Genomic DNA, 19791 nt, shown 5'->3' on the forward strand with positions numbered 1-19791 from the left:
TTGTAGCTGATATGGAGAACCTTTGGCCCTCCAGATGTTCTGCTTCAGCTCCTATCAACCCTGGGTATTGCCCATGCTTGCTGGGGTTGATGAGTGTTGCAATTCAGAAAATCTGGAGGGCCAAAGGTTCCTCACATCTGGTCTATAACACAATTCCATTTTTTCAAATCATGGTTTGGGTGACTATCTCAATTGAGCTTTCATGTTTAAGAATATCTAGTTTATTAACCAAATGTAGTAGCTGGGTTTCTACCGAATATGTACATTTGAATATTTTAAAATATAAGATGTCTAATACTGTTAACAGACCCACTGACCTTCGAATTTGTGTTATTGGACTGCTCTCCTTCATTTGAATAGCTATGGCATGTGGCAAGGGAATTTAATCCAGTGAATAAATTTGTTTTTTTAAAACTTATGTAATTAACTTTTTATATACAGAGGAAATTAACTAATTACAATTTTCTTTTGTCCTTTTGCTCTTGCACTTTGTTTGCTGCTCTTTCTTCTTTTTCATCAGCCACCTTTGCTTGGTACAGATCCATTACATACCTCACCATCCTCACAATCTGGTCCCTTTGCATCTTCAACAAAGCCCCGTAGGAGATGTAAGGAGAGTGGTCGAAAACCATTAGATTGCAAGTCGCATAAAAACACTGTTCAAAAGCCTGACGAGTCTGAGTTGGACTCTGAAAGAAAAGGAAGAGTTTGCTCAGTTGAACAAGATATGGCCTTCAGCTATAAACAAAAGGCTGGTAAAGGCGGGACATTGTTTTCCTTCTCCTTGCAACTTCCAGAATCATTCCCCACACTCCTGGATGATGATGGCTACTTATCCTTTCCTAATCTCTCTGAAACCAACTTTCTGCCAGAAAGTGTGCAGCACTTCCTTCCCATTCGCTCACCATCCCTTGTGCCTTGTTTCCTCTTCATCTTTTTCTTTCTGCTTTCTGCCTCTTTCTCAGTGCCATATGCTCTCACTCTCTCCTTTCCTCTGGCTATGTGCCTCTGCTACCTGGAGCCCAAGGCGGCCTCCTTGAGTGCTTCACTTGACAATGACCTGAGTGACAGTTCAGAGGAAGAGGTGTGTACCTCGGCACAGAACACACTTTTTGGTGTTCATTGCTTCAGTCCTAAAGAGTGTTAGAATGCTGCAATAGTGGTCCTACTTTCAGAGCCTCATTTCTGTCTGTGCTGATATGTTCAGAATTTTTTAATTTTTGTTGTGTTGAGTGTAGTTTGAGCCTCAGGGTTAGGCACAATGCTATATTTATGAAGTAGTGGTATCAACTTTTTTTAAAAAAAAAACACCTTATTCTAAGACTCAAGAACTTTTAACTAGCTGTCTCTTGTACTTGTACATCCAAAATCTATTTTACAGGTTTCAGTGCCACCCAAGAGTAAAGAATTAGAAACACTATATATTCCAACTATACATTTGTAGTAGGTAAAAATTAAAATTAGGTCTGAATTGTTTGAGTAGCCTTTTATTTTTGTAAGACACCAAGCCAGTCTCTCAGCATCAATAAAATACATTGAATCTTTGAGGTGTTTGTTATTTCATTGTGGGTATTAGAACTTCTTTCCTGTAAATCCAGCTGGTGTTTCATTAAATAGACCCACTGAATGAATAAAATAGTCCCCACAGAAAATATAACTATCAGTTATCTCGTGGTACCATGTGCTATGCTTCACTTACTGCCAAAATTAATGTTTTCTATAATCACAGTGAAGAGCACTTTCCAGTATGTTTAGCAAGGAAATAGTCTAGACTGGCAATAAATTATCCATAAATTGTTGTTTCCAAGGACATTACAGTTAAAAGGGATGACAATCTTCTGCCCATAGATCTGGTCATTTTTTGTACTGGCATAAAATCTTAAACAGAATTTGCCATTTATATTACCTTGCAAATAACAATTAATAGTAACAATCATATTAATATGTTGTATTCTCCAAGTAAAAATATAACAATATTTAGGTTAATCAGGCTGCAATCCAGAACACACCCCTTTTTCCATTTGTGACATCAGGATAATGTTTTTTAGAGTTCATTCCAAACCTAACTTGTCAGTTAATTTCCAATGAATTCAACATTACTTACTTCTAAGTAAAAATGTATAAAATTGGGTTGGATGTGAAAGGTTTTTGAAACTGGCTTGGTTCAGATATAGAGTCAAAGCATGGTTAGGTGTTATGTTAATTAGTCTTCTGTTTGCACACTTCCACCCCCTTCTTTTGTCCACCACTTAAATTTCCTACTTTAGTCCAAATGATTGTTTCCTAGGATATCTGAATTGGAAGACTATGGTTGTGTTTCTCCAACAAACCAGGATCAATCCTCATTTGGAAGACAGGGCAAACTATATTTTGCCAGTTCAGATACTATAACAAACAAAGATTTGCACCAAAGTTAAAGTAAATAATTGACATGAAGTGCACAGTGGGAGGAAAAGAGTGGGATGGGGGGGTCAGGGTTCACAAGTATTAAGCTCACATGCATGATACCAAATTCTGGCATTATATGTGAACCAGCCCTATAATAATCTCAGGACCAGGACTTCTTTAATAGATTTATACAGACTTGTGCCTAATCCAGGGTGCTTCTCTTGTTGGACATACTGCATGAAAGTTTACTTTATTTCAAACTTGGGCATGTCTGCATTACACCAGCAAAACAAAACACAGCAGTTAGTATGACAAGTTAGAAAACAGGTGGCTGGAATTTTCTATATTTTGAAGCTATTTTACATTTTCTTTGAAAAGGCCATTTCAGTCTGTTAGTTCCAGCGCAGTAGTGTACCATTCAAAATTAATGCTGGTCAGTGATTATCTGCTTACCCTTTTACAACTTCCTGCTCCTGGGGAAACCTGCTTTTCTTGAGGCCCCTTGAGATTTCATTTTACTGTTTTGCATTGGTTTGCTTTCTTCACTCAGCTAGCAACTTGTTAGCTTTGTATACCTTGAGTGTGCTTCATCCACAGACATACAATTTAGCATTCAGATTCTTGCTTCAATTGATAAAAGCTGTAAAAGGGGATAGAATCTCCATTTTGAACATTGCCTCTAAAATTAGTTGAAAGGCATTTCTAGAGATATTGCTTCTGCTTTCCTGTGCAGAAAATAGCACTTTATACTGCAGGGTTAATTACCAGTATTCCTAAGACCCTGCCCACCAGCATACTTAGCATATGGTTACTCATACCTTGATAGAAGTAAGCCAAACTCAGTCCTTATATTTTACACCAGAGGAAATACTTAAATTATTCATAGTTTAAAATTAACCCACACATGTAAAACTCGCTATCAGTGCAACCCTGTACATGTCTACTCAGAAGTAAGCCCCACTGAGTTCAATGGGACATACTTCCAGGTAAGTGTGTATAGAACTGCAGCCTGTTACTTTCATTTTTTTTTAATAAAATGGGTTAGTTGATTTTTTTACAAAAAGTTGTCAATAGAGTAGATGGTTTCATGTGAACCCCCAGTGACAATTAAAATATGCAAATCATTTTAATTAGTATTATAGAATAGTGTCATACTAAATATGTAATACAAATCTATTAGTTCTGCCATTCACAAACTCACTACTGAACTTTGCCTTGCTAAGTGATCTGAACAACAGGCTCACACAACATCGTGTCCACCAAATGTTTTGGTCTACATCCTTTGAGCCCCAGGCAGCACAGGCATTAGCATGTAAGGGATATTGCTTAAGTGAAGATTTTCCCTTGGTATAGATCCAGGCCTGCTGCTGACTCCTGGACTTGTATCTAACTTCTATTTATATTTCACCATTCTTATATCGTGGGACATAAGATGTACATGTGGCCTCCATGTGGACTGCCTCAGGCACTGATCAGATGTGGGCCAGCTTAACTTCAGAAAGGAAAGGAAATCATGCTTTTGTTTTGCGGTATGGTTTCCTGGGTGAAAAATATTTTTCAAGTATTAAGGGCATGTGTGTGCTGAGTTGGTGACTTTTTGTTTGTTTGTTTGTTGCATGCATTTCCCTTTCAAATACACGGGGATGGGGTCCCAGTCTAGGTCAAGCCCAGTACAAGATAGGGAATATATATGTACATGTACCCTTCATGCTGATCAAACCAAACAGCCTACCAGTTTACTGTAGCAAGTTGAGTGGCTGTGAGAATCTCTACTTTCTCAGAATATCTTCTTGGAGCCTGACATTGCTCACACATGGTCTTTTTACAGATTATTCAAGCCCTTGAAATATTTATTGTACTCAGTGTTGGACGCAACTGGCATGGTGCCATCAGAAACTATCTAACATATTCTTACAACATTGTGTTGTCTGGCAAAACCGGTACAGATGAGAATGGAAGCTTTATATTGCGCTGAGCTACCATACAGCTTTCCTTTTATGAAAATAATTTGGTTTTCTTTTATAATTTTTTTTATTTTGCAAATACAAAAAGTATAAAATATTGTCACAGTAACTATAAAAAGAATCTCCCATTCTTAACTTATAATACCATTAAATTATTACTTGTACCCCATCCATCTGACTGGGTTGCACCAGCCACTCTGGGCAGCTTCCAGCAGAATACACCCACCCACCTACACCCACATAATTAAACATTAAAAACTTCCTGATACAGGGCTGCCTTCTGATGTCTATGGAAGGCTGTATAATTGTTTATCTCTCTGGCAACTGATGGAAGGGTGTTTTAGTGAGCGGATGCTCTAAGGCTCTTGCCTGGTTCCCTGTAACTTCACTTCTCACAATGAGGGAACTGCCAGAAGGCCCTCAGAACTAGACCTCAGTGTCTGGGCTGAACTTACAAATATATTAATATCAGTAGTCCATTTGTCCAAATAGATATCTAAACAAGAGCAATGATTATAAGATATATATTCAGAACACAGAAAGGCCAGCAAGACCACTGAGTAGTGGGTGGCAGGAATCTATCCATCAGTCTTTGAAATACTGTATAAAATACTGTTAAAATACTGTATAAGCCTCTTTGCAACTATAAGGGCTTGCAGAATCCAGTTTTGTTGCCCATCTGATGATCCTAACACAGCAAGAATATAATTTAAAGTGTGTGAAATATCTAGGATTTTTTAAAAAGAGTTTCACTATTTGTAAAATCTGAAAGATTTCCCTAACCCCATCCCAATACCTCATCAACTTTTTAAAAGTTGATAATACCTGGATGTAGTAATTCATTTTCAGGCACTAATAACAAAGGTGTTCTTGATACATTCTTAGTTACCAGTAGATTAGGATGGATAATGCTGTGCTTTGTTTCACTTGGATCATTTGTACCTACTAAATGTCATTATTATTTTATTTTTAAAGAAATAATTGTCATGTTTTGTAAATTGGAATGGAAAGTATTGTCTTTTTTATTTTTAAATATGTCCTTACAGTGTTAGAATTGGTATCAGCATTTCATATGTTGGTTGAGAATTGCAATTCTCTCAAAGAAAGAATAGCAGATTCTGTTACATTTAACCCATCTCTTGAAACACTTTGGTAATGCAGACAGCCTTATACCCTTTTTTATATGTGAGGAAAATAAAATCTGTACAAATGAGGGGCTGAAAGTCAGGTGACTGTTAAAGTAGCTATGTATATGTATATATACAAGCAAATTTATTTCTGCTTTTTTCCCTTTTCAAATATGAACTCAATAAACTACCAACATTTTCCTAATTCTTCATTAAAAACATACTTTTTGTGCATTGTAGTTGGACTAATTGCTTTTGGAAGTTTTACTTCTTGTTAAAGCCACCTGGCTTTCCTCAGTAGAATTAAAAGCTACACTTACATACTTTTTCTGGTACTATTTTGTTTGGCTAATAATGTATTAAATCAAAAGCCATATTCTTTGTACAGTATGCCTTGAGCCTTCCTCTGAGTCTGGTCTGTTTCCCCCCCTGATTTTGCTTCTTTTAAAGTGCCTATAGTTTGAAAATCAACTCAAGTGCAGTTCACAGGGATGTAGACTTGGCAAATCAACCTCTGACTTGTGTTTACTCACAAACTGGGTTTATTCTTTATTCCTGCTTACCCATTGGAACCTGGTTACTTGTATAACAAAACAGACTGACAGTGAAAGGACAGATACTGCAGCTGATGGGGAAACCACTGCCACAGAGGTTTGTACAGTTGATAATCACATAGTTGGTAAAGAGTGTATCATGTACCTTCTCCCATCAGATCTTTCACATTAGCACTGTTTTGCCTATTATTCATGGAACAGAACACCCTTTTCAACACAATATGGGCTCAGGATCTGATACATTAATACACAACACACACACACACACACATTTTGCATACATGAAGGATTTGCAGCTTTTCATCTCAAAGTACAAGTACTAATTAGAAAAGCTGCAGTTGGGTGCTATTCATGTATGTAGTATCCAGATATTGGAGCCCAAATACATAAAACACTAGCAAAATGCCTATGATCATGATGAGCTAAGGTGAGGGGGTGGAGTCAGAGTCTGTATACTGAAATAGCTCCTGTAAGATACAGTGCATCTCTGTATGCTGTGCACCAAGAAACACAGTAACTTCACAATGGGATTCCTGTCAGTCTCATGCATGGAGGGCAGCTTTTTCCCTTAGTGAATGATATTCACTTATATGAAACTTAAAGGGTTCGCATGGGAAGGATTGCATTTCTCTGCCCTTTATTCTTCAGCTTCTGAGAGTGAAGCCTACTTCTATCATCCTAAGCCATTTTGTTTCTGTGGCGTGTTTTTAAAAACTCAATGTTTCAAATACCCTTTGTTGTGTATTATTTTAGAATAAAAGAAACATATTACATAGAAATAAAACAACAGCAAAGCAACCTGTTGCAAGGTAACTAATTCATATAGTAGCATTACTTGGCTTCTGAAATATAGCTTGCACATAAATACAGACAGTGAATTGCCTATAATCAGAGTTCTCCTAAATGATTTACTGCAAAATAAAAAAGCTGTAGCAAAAAAAGAAGTGATGGTAATCCATAAGTGAGCACTATCTCAACAAAAAGCACTGATTAAAACCAACCACATAAAATTAGCATTCTTTAAAAAATATTTGCTGAATTTTCATAGTATACCCAAATCCATACAATGTTGACACCTGCCTCAAACTCCACTGTGACAGTGTTCCATAATACAGGGGCTACTGTGCTGAATGCTCTCAGATTTGATTTCTATTTCTGGCACATGAAACACCTCCTCAGCCCCTGGAAAGTCCACTCACAAGAAGTCTGAATTCAGTCCATAGTCTCCAGCTTCTAAATACCTTCCTAATTTAGGAAGCCTCTTCAATCCTTCTTCTGAATGTTCAGACAGAAAGAACCATCTGCCTCAGTGTTATCTTAAGATTTTAAAAAAAACATACTAAATAAAAGTATGAATACTATTTTACTGTCCAAAACTATTAAGGTAGAGAGGAGCTTATTTGCATTTCACTGATTCAAAACCTGCTTCAGTGCAATCTAGTCCACCCTTCATTCAAGAATCCTATTGTACAAACAATATGAAAATTGCAATTAACAATACAAATGTAGAACGAAATAAGCCAATCAGCACCATACAATTAATTGTACACTTTTGGAATTCACTTATCCAAGTTATTTAAACCATAACTTCCTTATTTGAGTGTCCAAGGTACACTGCAGTGTGCACATCCATTTTCTATAGGGCCAGATTACTGAGATAATGTATATGAATCACTTTTAAAAGCTATTATAATTATTGTAGACATAAAGTATTTTTTCCCAATCTTTCCTATATTAACAGTCTGATCAAGAAGAAGATGGTGATCTCAAGGCACAGGTAGGTGGAAGAATGGCTTGTCTTATGCTTAATTGTTGGTACTCTTCCTCTACCTATTTACCTAGAACAGCATTTTGTATCCTTTCAGTACTATGGCCCTTACTTTTCCCTTTCTCTTTCAATTTTTTCAGAATAGTCTGATTAAGCGCATAAAGGGTGAAAATGTGTATGTCAAACATAGTAATCTTATGTTAGAGGTTGGTATTGGTATATACCAGTGCATGTACTCTCCTTGTGATTTGAATATAGTGGTTAAGCTGTGGATCTGCACTCTGATGCATGAGATGTGTATTTTCACTTGCTAATAAATCAAATGCCTCTCTCTCTCCTATGATTATGACTTTCTGTTACACTGTTGTTTAGGACTGTGTTTGTATATATGTAGATCAGGGGTATGTAGATGTACCTCTTAACAGGTAGAGTGTGTATAAAATCTGGCCATCCTAAGAATATTTGATGCTTAATGAATTAGGACCACTTTACACATTGCATTTTGAAGTAAGCCTATAAAATCTTTTCCACATATGTGTAAAAACATAAAGTAGAAATGCCTGTTAATAGAGGTAAACTTGCCAGGGAGCTAGGACTGGCTGCAGAGATCCCTCACAAGTGTACCCTGAGCGGCAAGGGTGAGTTTGCCACCATGCTATGTGCAAAGTGTCCTGAGAGTTTATATGTAACTATCCTTTGAAACACCACAGTTTCCCAAGAGTGTTGTGTTAGTGTTGTGAGACATAATCTTGTCAAGGTTTCTTTTGCTGACTAACGCACATGACTTGGTGTTTTTTTTTCATATCTTGTCAATTTAGATAAAGTAGGTATTTTTTAAAATGCTGTTTTTCTTTTTTCTTTTCAGGAACTAGATAAAAACCAGGAAGACCTGATGAAACACCAAACCAATATAAGTGAGCTGAAACGGACATTCTTGGAAACTTCCGCAGATACCTCAGGGACCAATGAATGGGAGAAGAGGCTTTCTACATCACCAGTCCGGCTCGCTGCAAGACATGAAGAAGCTCCTATGATTGAACCACTTGTGCCTGAAGAGGTGATCTTTCTGTCCTTCAACCTTTAACTGTCCAGTAAAACTTTCATAGTTGCTTAATAGGCCAACCAATTTCAATTAAAAAAATGCATATGTTAAATTAGGTTGCCATAAATACCAGTTAGGGTACAAAATTGCCAAGATATGCTAAAGATCTGAAACAAAAATATTTATATTTTTTTTGGTAGCTGGAGGAAAAGAAAAGATGGTAGAATTTTATTATTCTACCAAGCAAATCTAGGAGGTAATTTGGTCACAGATCAGCCAAGCATAGAGGATTCCTGTTCCTGAATTCATAACATATACAAAACATAACCCAGTCAAGATTATTATTTGTTGCTAACCCTCAGGGGACCAGTCTCCTACATGCCTCCCCACCTCTACTGTAGGGAGACCTATGGCCCTGTAGAAGAAACACCCCCCATAAGGTAACTGGTAGCAGATGAAAATTAGTTACAGACTACTGACAGGGAATTAGTTTGCATCCTGTTTTCATTCATAATTTTAGGAACGTCTGCAGGCACTGTGCAGTCCCATATAATGATCCTGTGCAGAATTAGGCATCCCTTAGACCACTGAAATCAATGAACTTAAGAATGGCTAATTCTACATAAGATGAGCTTTTAAAGCCAGCATCTGAAATGCTAGCTTTGATGTTTGATGGACTTGCTTCTCTCCCCACATTGCTCAAAAATCAGTTTTCTCCTTCGCTTGCTAAGCAAGATAGCTCAGTAAGTGACTGGGGAAACACAGTGAGATGGGCAGGGAATTATGATAATGATGATGATACTTGTGCCTTAGCAAGTGAAAAGATAAGGCGTGTTTATTAAAGCTCATATATTTATGCGTCCCCCAATACCTCTTATTCATTAGACCAAAGAAGAAAGAGAAAAATCTGAAAAGCGTATATTTTTGCAGAAGGAAAGCACTGCATACCTTGATTCTCAGGTAAAAAGCAGCACACTTTCTTATGATTCAAACAGGCCACATTTTGTGGTACTGGCTTTATAAACACATCATACTCCTTTTTCTAAGCAATTTTCTATTTTAAAAAGTCAGTAGCAGGTGAAATTGTCAAGCAGAATGCAAGACTAAATGAATACATTGCAAAGGTCTGTGAAATCTGCAGCTTAGAATCCCTTCGTTCGCATTTGCATGTGTAAATGTCTCATTGAAAATACTATGCTGTGTTCATCTGGAAGGGGTGGGGTTCATGTCCAATCCCAGCTTCTTCATGAATATTCTCATTATCATACACGTTTGAACACATTCACTTTCTGCTGCCAGATGTTAATGTTTATTGTCAATATCTGTAAGTATGCAAGTATGGTGTCCCCAATCAAAGATCCTAATAGGATTCAAGAAAGTCAATTTTCTCTTCTTGTTCTTCCACATGCGAATATATCCAGGCAGGGAGAGAGGCTTACAGGGAAAGGTTGCACACATACCCATAACCTCACTCGCCTCTCTCCCTATGCTTGGTCAAGTTCTTCAGAGGGCACATATCCTAAATGACATATTTGTGCAAGCTAAGCCCCAGACTGCCCTAAGGCAAGGATTCCCAGCCAGTTTGGACACCTGAATTTTGGGAGAGCTATGTCCTGCTGGTCCTAATCGTGGAGATACAGCTGAAAGGCACATTAACCCTGGTTCCCCCAATTCTAAACCTAAACCAAAGCCTCAGCTGCCCTCCTCTATCCACTTACTTGGGTGCAAGCTCCATTAAATACAAAGAGACCTACTTTCGAGAGCCAGTGTGGTGTAGTGGTTAAGAGCGGTAGACTCGTAATCCGGTGAACCGGGTTCGATTTCCCGCTCCTCCACATGCAGATGCTGGGTGACCTTGGGTTAGTCACACTTCTCTGAAGTCTCTCAGCCCCGCTCACCTCACAGAGTGTTTGTTGTGGGGGAGGAAGGGAAAGGAGAATGTTAGCCGCTTTGAGACTCCTTCGGGTAGTGATAAAGTGGGATATCAAATCCAAACTCTTCTTCTTCTTCTTCTGAGTAGACAAATATATAACTATACTGTAAGTTAACTCTTCTCCTTTAGTGATCACTCGTAGCCGTGTAAGATTGTCTTCCATAAACACAGTTTTAACAATGAGTCCGTAAGTGACTGTGGAGGCCAATTAACTATACAGCGAATGAGTACATTGAGTTTGAGTCCTAAGGTTCTTTGCAGAGTTTTCACATTTTGTATTTGCCACTTGAGAGCATTCTTTAACTTCCATCTGTACTTATAGTACAATAATATTTGCAGAAAATAATTCCAGGGAGTACCTGATCTCACCAAAGAACCCACCAAAGAAAATATTCATACTGATTGCTAAGAAAAGAGTAAAGAGCAAGCTATACGGATTCCAAAAACCCTGTAAAATAAGACAAAGCAGGAAAAGTGCACAAAGGAGAAGGGGAAAAAACAGCAGTTCTTTAGAGATTCCAGAGATTCCTCAGTTCCACAGATATTCCTATTGCCTGGTGTTCAAACAACTCACTTACCAAAACCACTCTGAATTCACACATTGACTAGAAACACTGACAGGTTGGCTAATTACACAGAAATCACATAGAAGGGTATCTACACATTTTGCTTCATAACTTTCTTTCTAGGAAGGATAGAGACTTCCTTTTTTTTAAAAAAAAATGAAAGCTCAAAATCTGGGGCCGCTGTTGGGGACACCACTCAATAACATTTCAGGTGACACGTTGGTGACCCCTATCCTAGTGCTGTCCTAGGTCATTTCTCATACAGTCATGTTTGGGGAAAATAAATTTATGAGAATCCCTTCTGTGCTCATGTGAGAAAGGATCATACCTTTGTGAATACTCTTTAAAAAGTAATGTAGAGCAACTTGTAGACTTCTCCCCTAGCCAGTGGAACTAAAGGTTAAGTTGCAAGAGGGAGATTATGTTGACCACTTCTCAGCAAACAAGGATCCAGTTTGTCTCATTCAAACTCTGTAATACTTGCACGCCAGTTTTAAACATTTATTACTGGAAGTAAGTGCAAATTATTTCATTGCTACATATTCTAAGTATGCATGTTTGGGACTGAATCCTTAGAATGTAATGTATACTGAATAGAAAACTGTACAATATTGTAAATAACTTCTGATAAGACTACCCTGCAATATACAATATTTTCAGTAGTCAATATATTTTAAGTAAATTTGTTTAGGAATAATAATGTGATGTTCCTTCTTATATTACTTATGTTGTTAAGTTTAGTTTCTACAAGTTGAAATACTTAAGATGCCTACAGACTTTTGAAAACTACACAGGATAAAATGTATATCATCTCTAGATGGCTATTGTACTTTCTTAAAAGGTATTATATTTTAGTTTCCTAACACAAAGGTAAACCACTAGTTGTTCTAATTTAGCTTTTATATTTCAAATATAGGGCACTGAGGATTGGGTTATTGTAGACAAAGTACCCACTGAGGTAGTTGATGGTGAATCGAAAACCATTGTGACATACAAAGTAATGACTGTGAGCAGTAAAACTGGTGACATCCCTGGCAAGCTTTTAAAATCCACTGACATACAGAGCTTTGAGGACTTGGAAGGTGAATTGCAGTCGAAAGACTACAATAAGCAGAAAATGTACACCTTAGGAAAATCCTACGATACTGTTTCTGGGAAAATTCTAACCATGACCACTAAAGTAAAAGAGGGAGAAAAAATTGCGCCATCATCACTCGAAGCATTTCAAAAAATGGAAAGGGCAGTGCCAGAATCTGTGAAAATCATTCCTGTAGTAGCAGAATATGAAATTCTAGAACCAATTACTGATGAGAGAGCCAGAAAATTATCTGATTCAAAAAGAAGGGTATCTGAATCTTTGACACCTATTAAAGAGACAGACTCCCGGCTGCAGAGCCCTGAAGACGAAAGTTTGAAGAAGACCTTAAAGATGGACCAGGATTTGCAGTTGCGTGATACACTGGGCAGCATACAGATTTCCAGAGCTGAGAAACCTCTTGACAGTGAAAGACTAAAAGGAGAGGCATTTGGTCGGAAAGAAAAGAGTATATCTGAGTGGAAGTATTCCAGAGAACCACCCTTGACCATTGCTACTGCTCACTATGTTACTGAATCATCAGCATCAAGAGTGGTGGTAACATGCAACTTTGCCACAGCTTAAAGATAAAAGCATGACTTCTTTAGGCAATACCCTCACTACCCTGCCTTTCGGTCCTTTTGCTGCCTGGCTTTATGTTGACAACAGCCAACCCAGCTTCTTATTATTTCCTCATGGTTTAAGCCAATTAACACAATACAAACCAGGCATTTTTAGGCTTTCAATGTTACTGAACAGTAGTATGCTGCTATGGCTTGTTTTGGAAGGGGGGAAATACTTCACAAGACCAGCAAAATCCTAATGCTAACAACTTTGTTTTTTTAATTTTAGATTACTGCTTATAGTCATTACAGACTTGTGCTAATTTATTTTCCCATTATTTTCCTCTCTGTATCCCCGCCACTTTACCTCTTTTCCTTTGTCTGTCTGTTTTTGTCTATTAACATAATGTGTGTGTATGTGTGTGTGTGTGCGTGCGTGCGAGTGCGTATCTGCTTCTATTTGTGTGTATGTGCTTGTGTGTGACTCTACATTTTTCTGTCCATTTAGACAAAACAGCTCTCCGGTGAAAAAGCTCTGGATGGTTCAGATATCTTCACTTTAATAGAGTCTGCAAGAAAACCAACTGAGTTCATAGGAGGGGTTACATCTACTTCACATAGCTGGGCACAGGTGGCCATTTGATTCCATCTTTAGATTTTATTATTATTTTACCCTGATGGGGTTGGGGATTTTTTTAAAAAAAACCTTTGTGGTGATAGTTGGATTTTTATTTTGCACGTAGGTGTACTAGTGTTACTTTATATACATTACTATCTTCAAAATCTGCATGGAAAATATAACACCATATGCTGATTAGCTTTCCCCTCAATTTAGATCACACATAAAACCCTGAAAAGAACAACCGAGTGTTTTCTGTTGTTTCATTCTGAGCTGTTTAATATATTGGAAGTACACTGAGACTTTAAATGAGTATTTCAAATGAGGATAAATTACATTCTGTTAGCTTTTGTATCACTATCCAGTTTTTCAGAACTCAAGCAAACACCCTGTATAATGGAAAAAAGCAAGCAAAACAAAAAAAAAAATGGCCAAGACTAATATGCTTTAGCATTGTAGTTATACGCCACATTAGCTTTTGATATCAACTTCTTTTCCCTGCAGAGAACAGAAGCTAAAACCGATCAGGAGATACATTCTAGTGAGAAGAAGACAGAGGAGGAGAAGCAACAGGAGGCTGTGAAGAAGGTTGTGCAGGAAACTGTAATGGTGGAGGAGAGACATGTGATGAGTGTGCATGCAAGTGGGGATGCTGCTAAATTGGCTGGCGTTCAGCTGGATACTACAGCAGAGGCAATATCGCATGTGGCTTCTAGCATCAAAGGGAAGGAGGGCTCTGCTGTGACTGAGGGGGCTAAAGAGGAAAAGATGCAGGAGGCTGAAAAAGCTTTAACCAAACAGGAAGAAACTGCTACTGTATCTCACGATCAGGAGGAGAGTGCAGCAGCCCATGCTTTGGATGCACTGGAAAGAAAACCTCTTTTTGAGGTAACTAAAAATATCTGAGCAGCCAATTCTGCACAAAAGCATACATTTGTGTCCTCTTTAAATCAGATTCACTAACGAAGTGTTAAAACAAATGCTAGACGGTTATTGTAAGCAGTTTGTTTCTCACCTTAAATGACATAGTCATGTGTGATGGTTTCCTAGCTGCGATGGCTTCCATGTAAAAAAGTTGAGTTTAGACCACATGTACACAATTGCATGCAATTAGCACTGCATGTTCATGAGATGAAATACATGTGGCAATATTCACATGGTGTACAAGCTGTTCTCCTACATGATGGTGTGTGTTCTGTGTAGCAAATGTCTCATGATGCAGTCCATGTTTTCCCCCTTGCATGGCAGCCTTGAGGCTTGTTGCTGGTTTCATTTATTTTATTTTATTGTTCTTTGGGCATCATGCAATTTATAAAGAAGATTCCATAGTGCTGAGGATCAGGGACTATCCATGTTGGTATTGCAATGGGTCTTACCTGATCCTTAGCCTAAGGATATTGCTGGCTGTTCCCTGGAAACATCAAGAGCTGTCACTTTATTTAGGCACTATACTTGTCAAAGTTGCGAAGAATGGTCTCTACTGTATAGATTTTTCAGCTCATTAATAAGAATCCCCCATCTCTCAAATTGCTATGGGTATAAACATGGATTTGATTACACATGGCATATGTTAGTGAAAGAAAATAAGTTTAAGCTAGTCTGGGCTACAACAAAATGAAAATTAAGGTATGAAAAGTCCATAGCTGCCTATTTTCTAAAGATGGCTCCAAATAAGTATAGTCCTGAAAGAGATATAAATAGTACTTTAAAGTGCTTATGATATGTTTCTGAGTATTTCTTTCTGTATAATAGAGATCCTTTTTCTCTTGCTGTAGCAGAGAACATTTCTTTTACATTTTTCCTTTGCAATTACTACAAAACTTGAACTACTTTGATATATCATACAATTACCTTTTTTCATTGAAACAGTCACCAATTGTGAAGACTGAGTCAGTCAGTTTTGGCAGTGTTTCTTCAGGTGGGGAGAAGTTGGAAGTTTCTATGAAGGAAGTGCCCATCGTTCATACTGAAACAAAAACCATTACGTATGAGTCCTCAGAGGTGAGACATAACATAACACAGACAGATGCTAGCGACATACCAAAGCCAATGCAATGTGTGTACAAAATCTAATTGAATCTGGACTAAGAGACCTCCAATATAATTTTGACCTAGTAACGTCCTAACTGTTGCTGTAAATCCCATTTTTGTTTTTTTAAAAAAATACTTTAGAATACACTTTAGATAATATTGCCATGTTTGTGCTAAAGAAATAAATATTCAAGAGAGGATACAGGTTAAACTTCATATTTCAATTGTCAAGTTAGTTTCATATCAAGTTTTCAAAGGCTTATTCGAAGGGTTTTTCCAATTTGCATAGAATGCATGCAACATATTCCTAATTATGACTCACAATCAAGCTAGCAGGAGTGAAAGATGAATGGTATATTAATTATATTAAAATAATAAGGAAGCTGTTTGCCCTGTGATACATTGTTATTTGGTTTTCAGTGATAAGAAAATTGCCATTCCCTTTGTGTTTCGGTACTAAAAATTGTAGCCTATTAAATCCCAGGTTAAATGAGTATTTTCCCACTGTACACTAATATATTCAGATGATTAACAATATTTTCATCACATTAGGGTAATAGTTGCTTGCTTGTTTTAGGCGGATCCTAGTGCTGATTCTGAACCAGGAGTTCTGATGAGCGCACAGACCATCACATCTGAAACTACCAGTACTACAACTACTACACATATCACTAAAGTAAGTTTCTCAGAACTCTGCTTTCTCAAATATGTATTTGTTTTGGAAGACAAAACTTTGTGTCTGGTAATTATTTTTGATTTTTTCAATAAAGTTTTTAATTAATTAATTCAGGAATGACTTAAAGACTTACCATATTTTTCACCCCATAGGACGCAACGCCCCTTAGGACACACCTAGTTTTTTTTGGGGGGGGGGGAATAAAGAAAAAAATTATTTCTCCCCCCCCCAGGCGTGGGGCTGGCACGGGGGAAGCACGAGCTTCCCCCGACCCCAGCCCCCAGAACAGCCTGCTATCCACGACTTCACGCCGGTCTCCCAAGGGTTGCACAGAGCTTCCTGAAGCCTGGAGAGTGAGAGGGGTCGGCTTCAGCAAAAGCCTGCATTCGCCCCATAGGATGCACACACATTTCCCCTTCATTTTTGGAGGGGAAAAAGTGCGTCCTATAGGGCGGAAAATACGGTAAATGACTCCTTGATCCTTGCCCATCCTGGCTGATAAAAGCAAGCCAGGAAGGGCTGGGCGATGGGCTCCACGGGGTGGTGAATGCTTCCCTCTGTGAGGGACCTTCCCAGACCCGCTGAAAGAGGTGGTCATTAAACCGCTTCTTAAAAAAACATCTTTAGACCCGGCCAATTTGGCCAACTATCGCCCAGTCTCAAATCTACCATTCTTGGGCAAGGTGATTGAGTGGGTAGTTGCCAAACAACTCCAAGCATGCCTGGAGGATGCGGACCATTCCAATTGGGATTCAGGCCTCACCATGGGACTGAAACTGTCTTGGTCGCGCTGGTTGATGATCTCCGGCTAGGGGCAAAGGTGAGAGCTGTTTCCTAGTTCTGCTGGATCTCTCAGCGGCCTTTGACACCATCGACCATAACATCCTTCGGGACCGTCTAGAGGGGCTGGGAGCTGGGGGCACTGTTATACGGTGGTTCCGCTCCTTTCTCCTGGGCCGTGTCCAGAAAGTGGGGGGGGGATGAGTGTTCAGACCCCTGGGCTCTCACTTGTAGGGTGCCTCAGGGTTCCGTCCTCTCCCCCATGCTTTTTAACATCTATATGAAGATGCTGGGAGAGATCATCAGGGGGTTAGGACTGGGTGTTCATCAGTATGCAGATGACACCCAGCTCTACCTCTCCTTTAAATCAGAACCAGTGAAGGCTGTGAAGGTCCTGTGTGAGTGCCTGGAGGCAGTTGGAGGATGGATGGCGGCTAACTGATTGAGGTTGAATCCTGACAAGACAGAAGTACTGTTTTTGGGGGACAGGGAGCGGGTGGGTGTGGGGGATTCCCTGGTCCTGAATGGGGTAACTGTGCCCCTGAAGGACCAGGTGCGCAGCCTGGGAGTCATTTTGGACTCACAGCTGTCCATGGAGGCGCAGGTTAACTCTGTGTCCAGGGCAGCTGCCTACCAGCTCCACCTGGTACGCAGGCTAAGACCCTACCTGCCCACGGACTGTTTCGCCAGAGTGGTGCATGCTCTAGTTATCTCCCGCTTGGACTACTGCAACACGCTCTACGTGGGGCTACCTTTGAAGGTGACCCGGAAACTGCAATTAATCCAGAATGCGGCAGCTAGACTTGTGATTGGGAGTGGCCGCCGGGACCACATAACACCGGTTCTGAGAGATCTGCATTGGCTCCCAGTACGTTTCCGAGCACGATTCAAAGTGTTGGTGCTGACCTTTAAAGCCCTAAACGGTCTCGGTCCTGTATACCTGAAGGAGCGTCTCCACCCCCATCGTTCAGCCCGGACACTGAGATCCAGCGCCGAGGGCCTTCCGGCGGTTCCCTCATTGTGAGAAGTGAGGCTACAGGGAACCAGACAGAGGGCCTTCTCAGTAGTGGCGCCCGTCCTGTGGAATGCCCTCCCATCAGATGTCATTACCTGACATTCAGGAGACATCTTAAGGCAGCCCTGTTCAGGGAAGTTTTTAATATGTAACGCTGTACTGTTTTTAACACTTGATTGGGAGCTGCCCAGAGTGGCTGGGGAAACTCAGCCAGATGGGCGGGGTATAAATAAGAAATCACAGTGGTGCCTCGCAAGACGAAATTAATCTGTTCCGCGAGTCTCTTCGTCTAGCGGTTTTTTCGTCTTGCGAAGCAACCCTGTTAGCGGCTTAGCGGATTAGCGCTATTAGCGGTTATTAAAGGCTCAGCGGCTATTAAAGGCTTAGCGGCTTAGCGGCTAAAAGGCTATTAGCGGCTTAGCGGCTTAGAAAAAGGGGGGGAGCGAAAGAAAATCGGAACACTCGCAACACGTTTTCGTCTTGCGAAGCAAGCCCATAGGGAAAATCGTCTTGCGAAGCAGCTCAAAAACGGAAAACCCTTTCGTCTAGCGGGTTTTCCGTCTTGCGAGGCATTCGTCTTGCGGGGCACCACTGTATTATTATTGTTGTTGTTGTTTTTATAAAGGGTGCCAGATCTGCTGCTGTGCTCATCTTACATGCATATTCACAAAGCAGTTGATTTAGGGATATTTACTAGAAACAGTTGTGCACCTCAGATGTTATTGTAATGACCTTTCTTGGCTTAATTCTGAAGAATTCAGTAGTGACCAGTAATAACCATTATTATCTCATATGCTTACAGGCACAAGCAACAGCCACACAGTTCATTTGTAATTATTTGTAATTATAATGTCTGTTTTTGTTTATACAAAATAGCTGACAAAAAATAAGATGCATTGTGGCTTTAAGTGCCAATACAGAAATGGAAAAGAAGCAGCGGTCCACTGTGAACAGTTACACAGAGTACCCTCCCCACTTTGCCTGGACCATATACTTTTTAATAGATTTTATTAGTTTGTATTTTATTCTGTTCAGTCACTTTGAGCTATTTATTTCTGTATAAAGCAACTAATAAATGCAACAGCAACAACAACGATGATGATGGAAAGAGTGATTGCTGTCCTGATCCAGGATGAACATTTAGCAGAAAAGCAAAACTGCTCCTTTATCTCAGGAACTGTTATGCAAAATTTGGTTGCAATATATTAAGAGGTGTCCAAAACTGCATCACAAACAAACAAGCAACATTACAAAATATTAGATACAGATTCTACAGAAATACATTTATAATTGATGTCAACCATTTTGAAACACTCAACATACATTTCTTTCAGCAAAACTCAAATAAGGATTTTCCCCTTCTTTGAAGAGCAAAAAGTATGTTTTATGTGAAGCCTACATTTGTTCCTTCCCTTTAGACAGTGAAAGGAGGCATATCAGAAACAAGAATTGAAAAGCGAATAGTCATCACAGGAGATGCAGACATTGACCATGATCAGGTATGATCTATAAGCAACTAAAACTATCCATAAGCTAATCTGCTGTTTTTAACTGTAAACCGAAAAAAAGCAGTATTAGTACTGGCATGCCTTTAAATTAAACTGGATTATTAGTACTTAGATCAAAGATGAAATTCCTATTTTGAATCACTTTTCCTCATTTGCAAATTGTGTAATTTATCATGAATCTC

General features: G+C 39.1%; 1 protein-coding gene across 24 annotated transcripts in view; it reads left to right on the forward strand.

Annotated features, from left to right (window-relative positions):
- Positions 1 to 19791, forward strand: part of EPB41L3 (erythrocyte membrane protein band 4.1 like 3) — a 136288-nt gene that overhangs the window by 110791 nt on the left and 5706 nt on the right. For 9 of the 24 annotated variants that reach the window (XM_081205541.1, XM_081205561.1, XM_081205559.1 and 6 more), the window contains exons 13-24: positions 521 to 1084; positions 6077 to 6130; positions 7775 to 7810; positions 7942 to 8007; positions 8667 to 8858; positions 9729 to 9803; positions 12259 to 12975; positions 13489 to 13611; positions 14104 to 14487; positions 15469 to 15600; positions 16208 to 16306; positions 19520 to 19600. In XM_081205541.1, the coding sequence (XP_081061667.1) occupies positions 521 to 1084; positions 6077 to 6130; positions 7775 to 7810; positions 7942 to 8007; positions 8667 to 8858; positions 9729 to 9803; positions 12259 to 12975; positions 13489 to 13611; positions 14104 to 14487; positions 15469 to 15600; positions 16208 to 16306; positions 19520 to 19600 (2523 nt within the window). The remainder of the gene's footprint in view (positions 1 to 520; positions 1085 to 6076; positions 6131 to 7774; positions 7811 to 7941; positions 8008 to 8666; positions 8859 to 9728; positions 9804 to 12258; positions 12976 to 13488; positions 13612 to 14103; positions 14488 to 15468; positions 15601 to 16207; positions 16307 to 19519; positions 19601 to 19791) is intronic. The other 15 variants (XM_081205560.1, XM_081205539.1, XM_081205543.1 and 12 more) reach the window with 12 other exon arrangements.

Source organism: Podarcis bocagei (assembly GCF_964188305.1).
Source record: "Podarcis bocagei genome assembly, chromosome: 8".
NCBI lineage: Eukaryota > Metazoa > Chordata > Lepidosauria > Squamata > Lacertidae > Podarcis > Podarcis bocagei.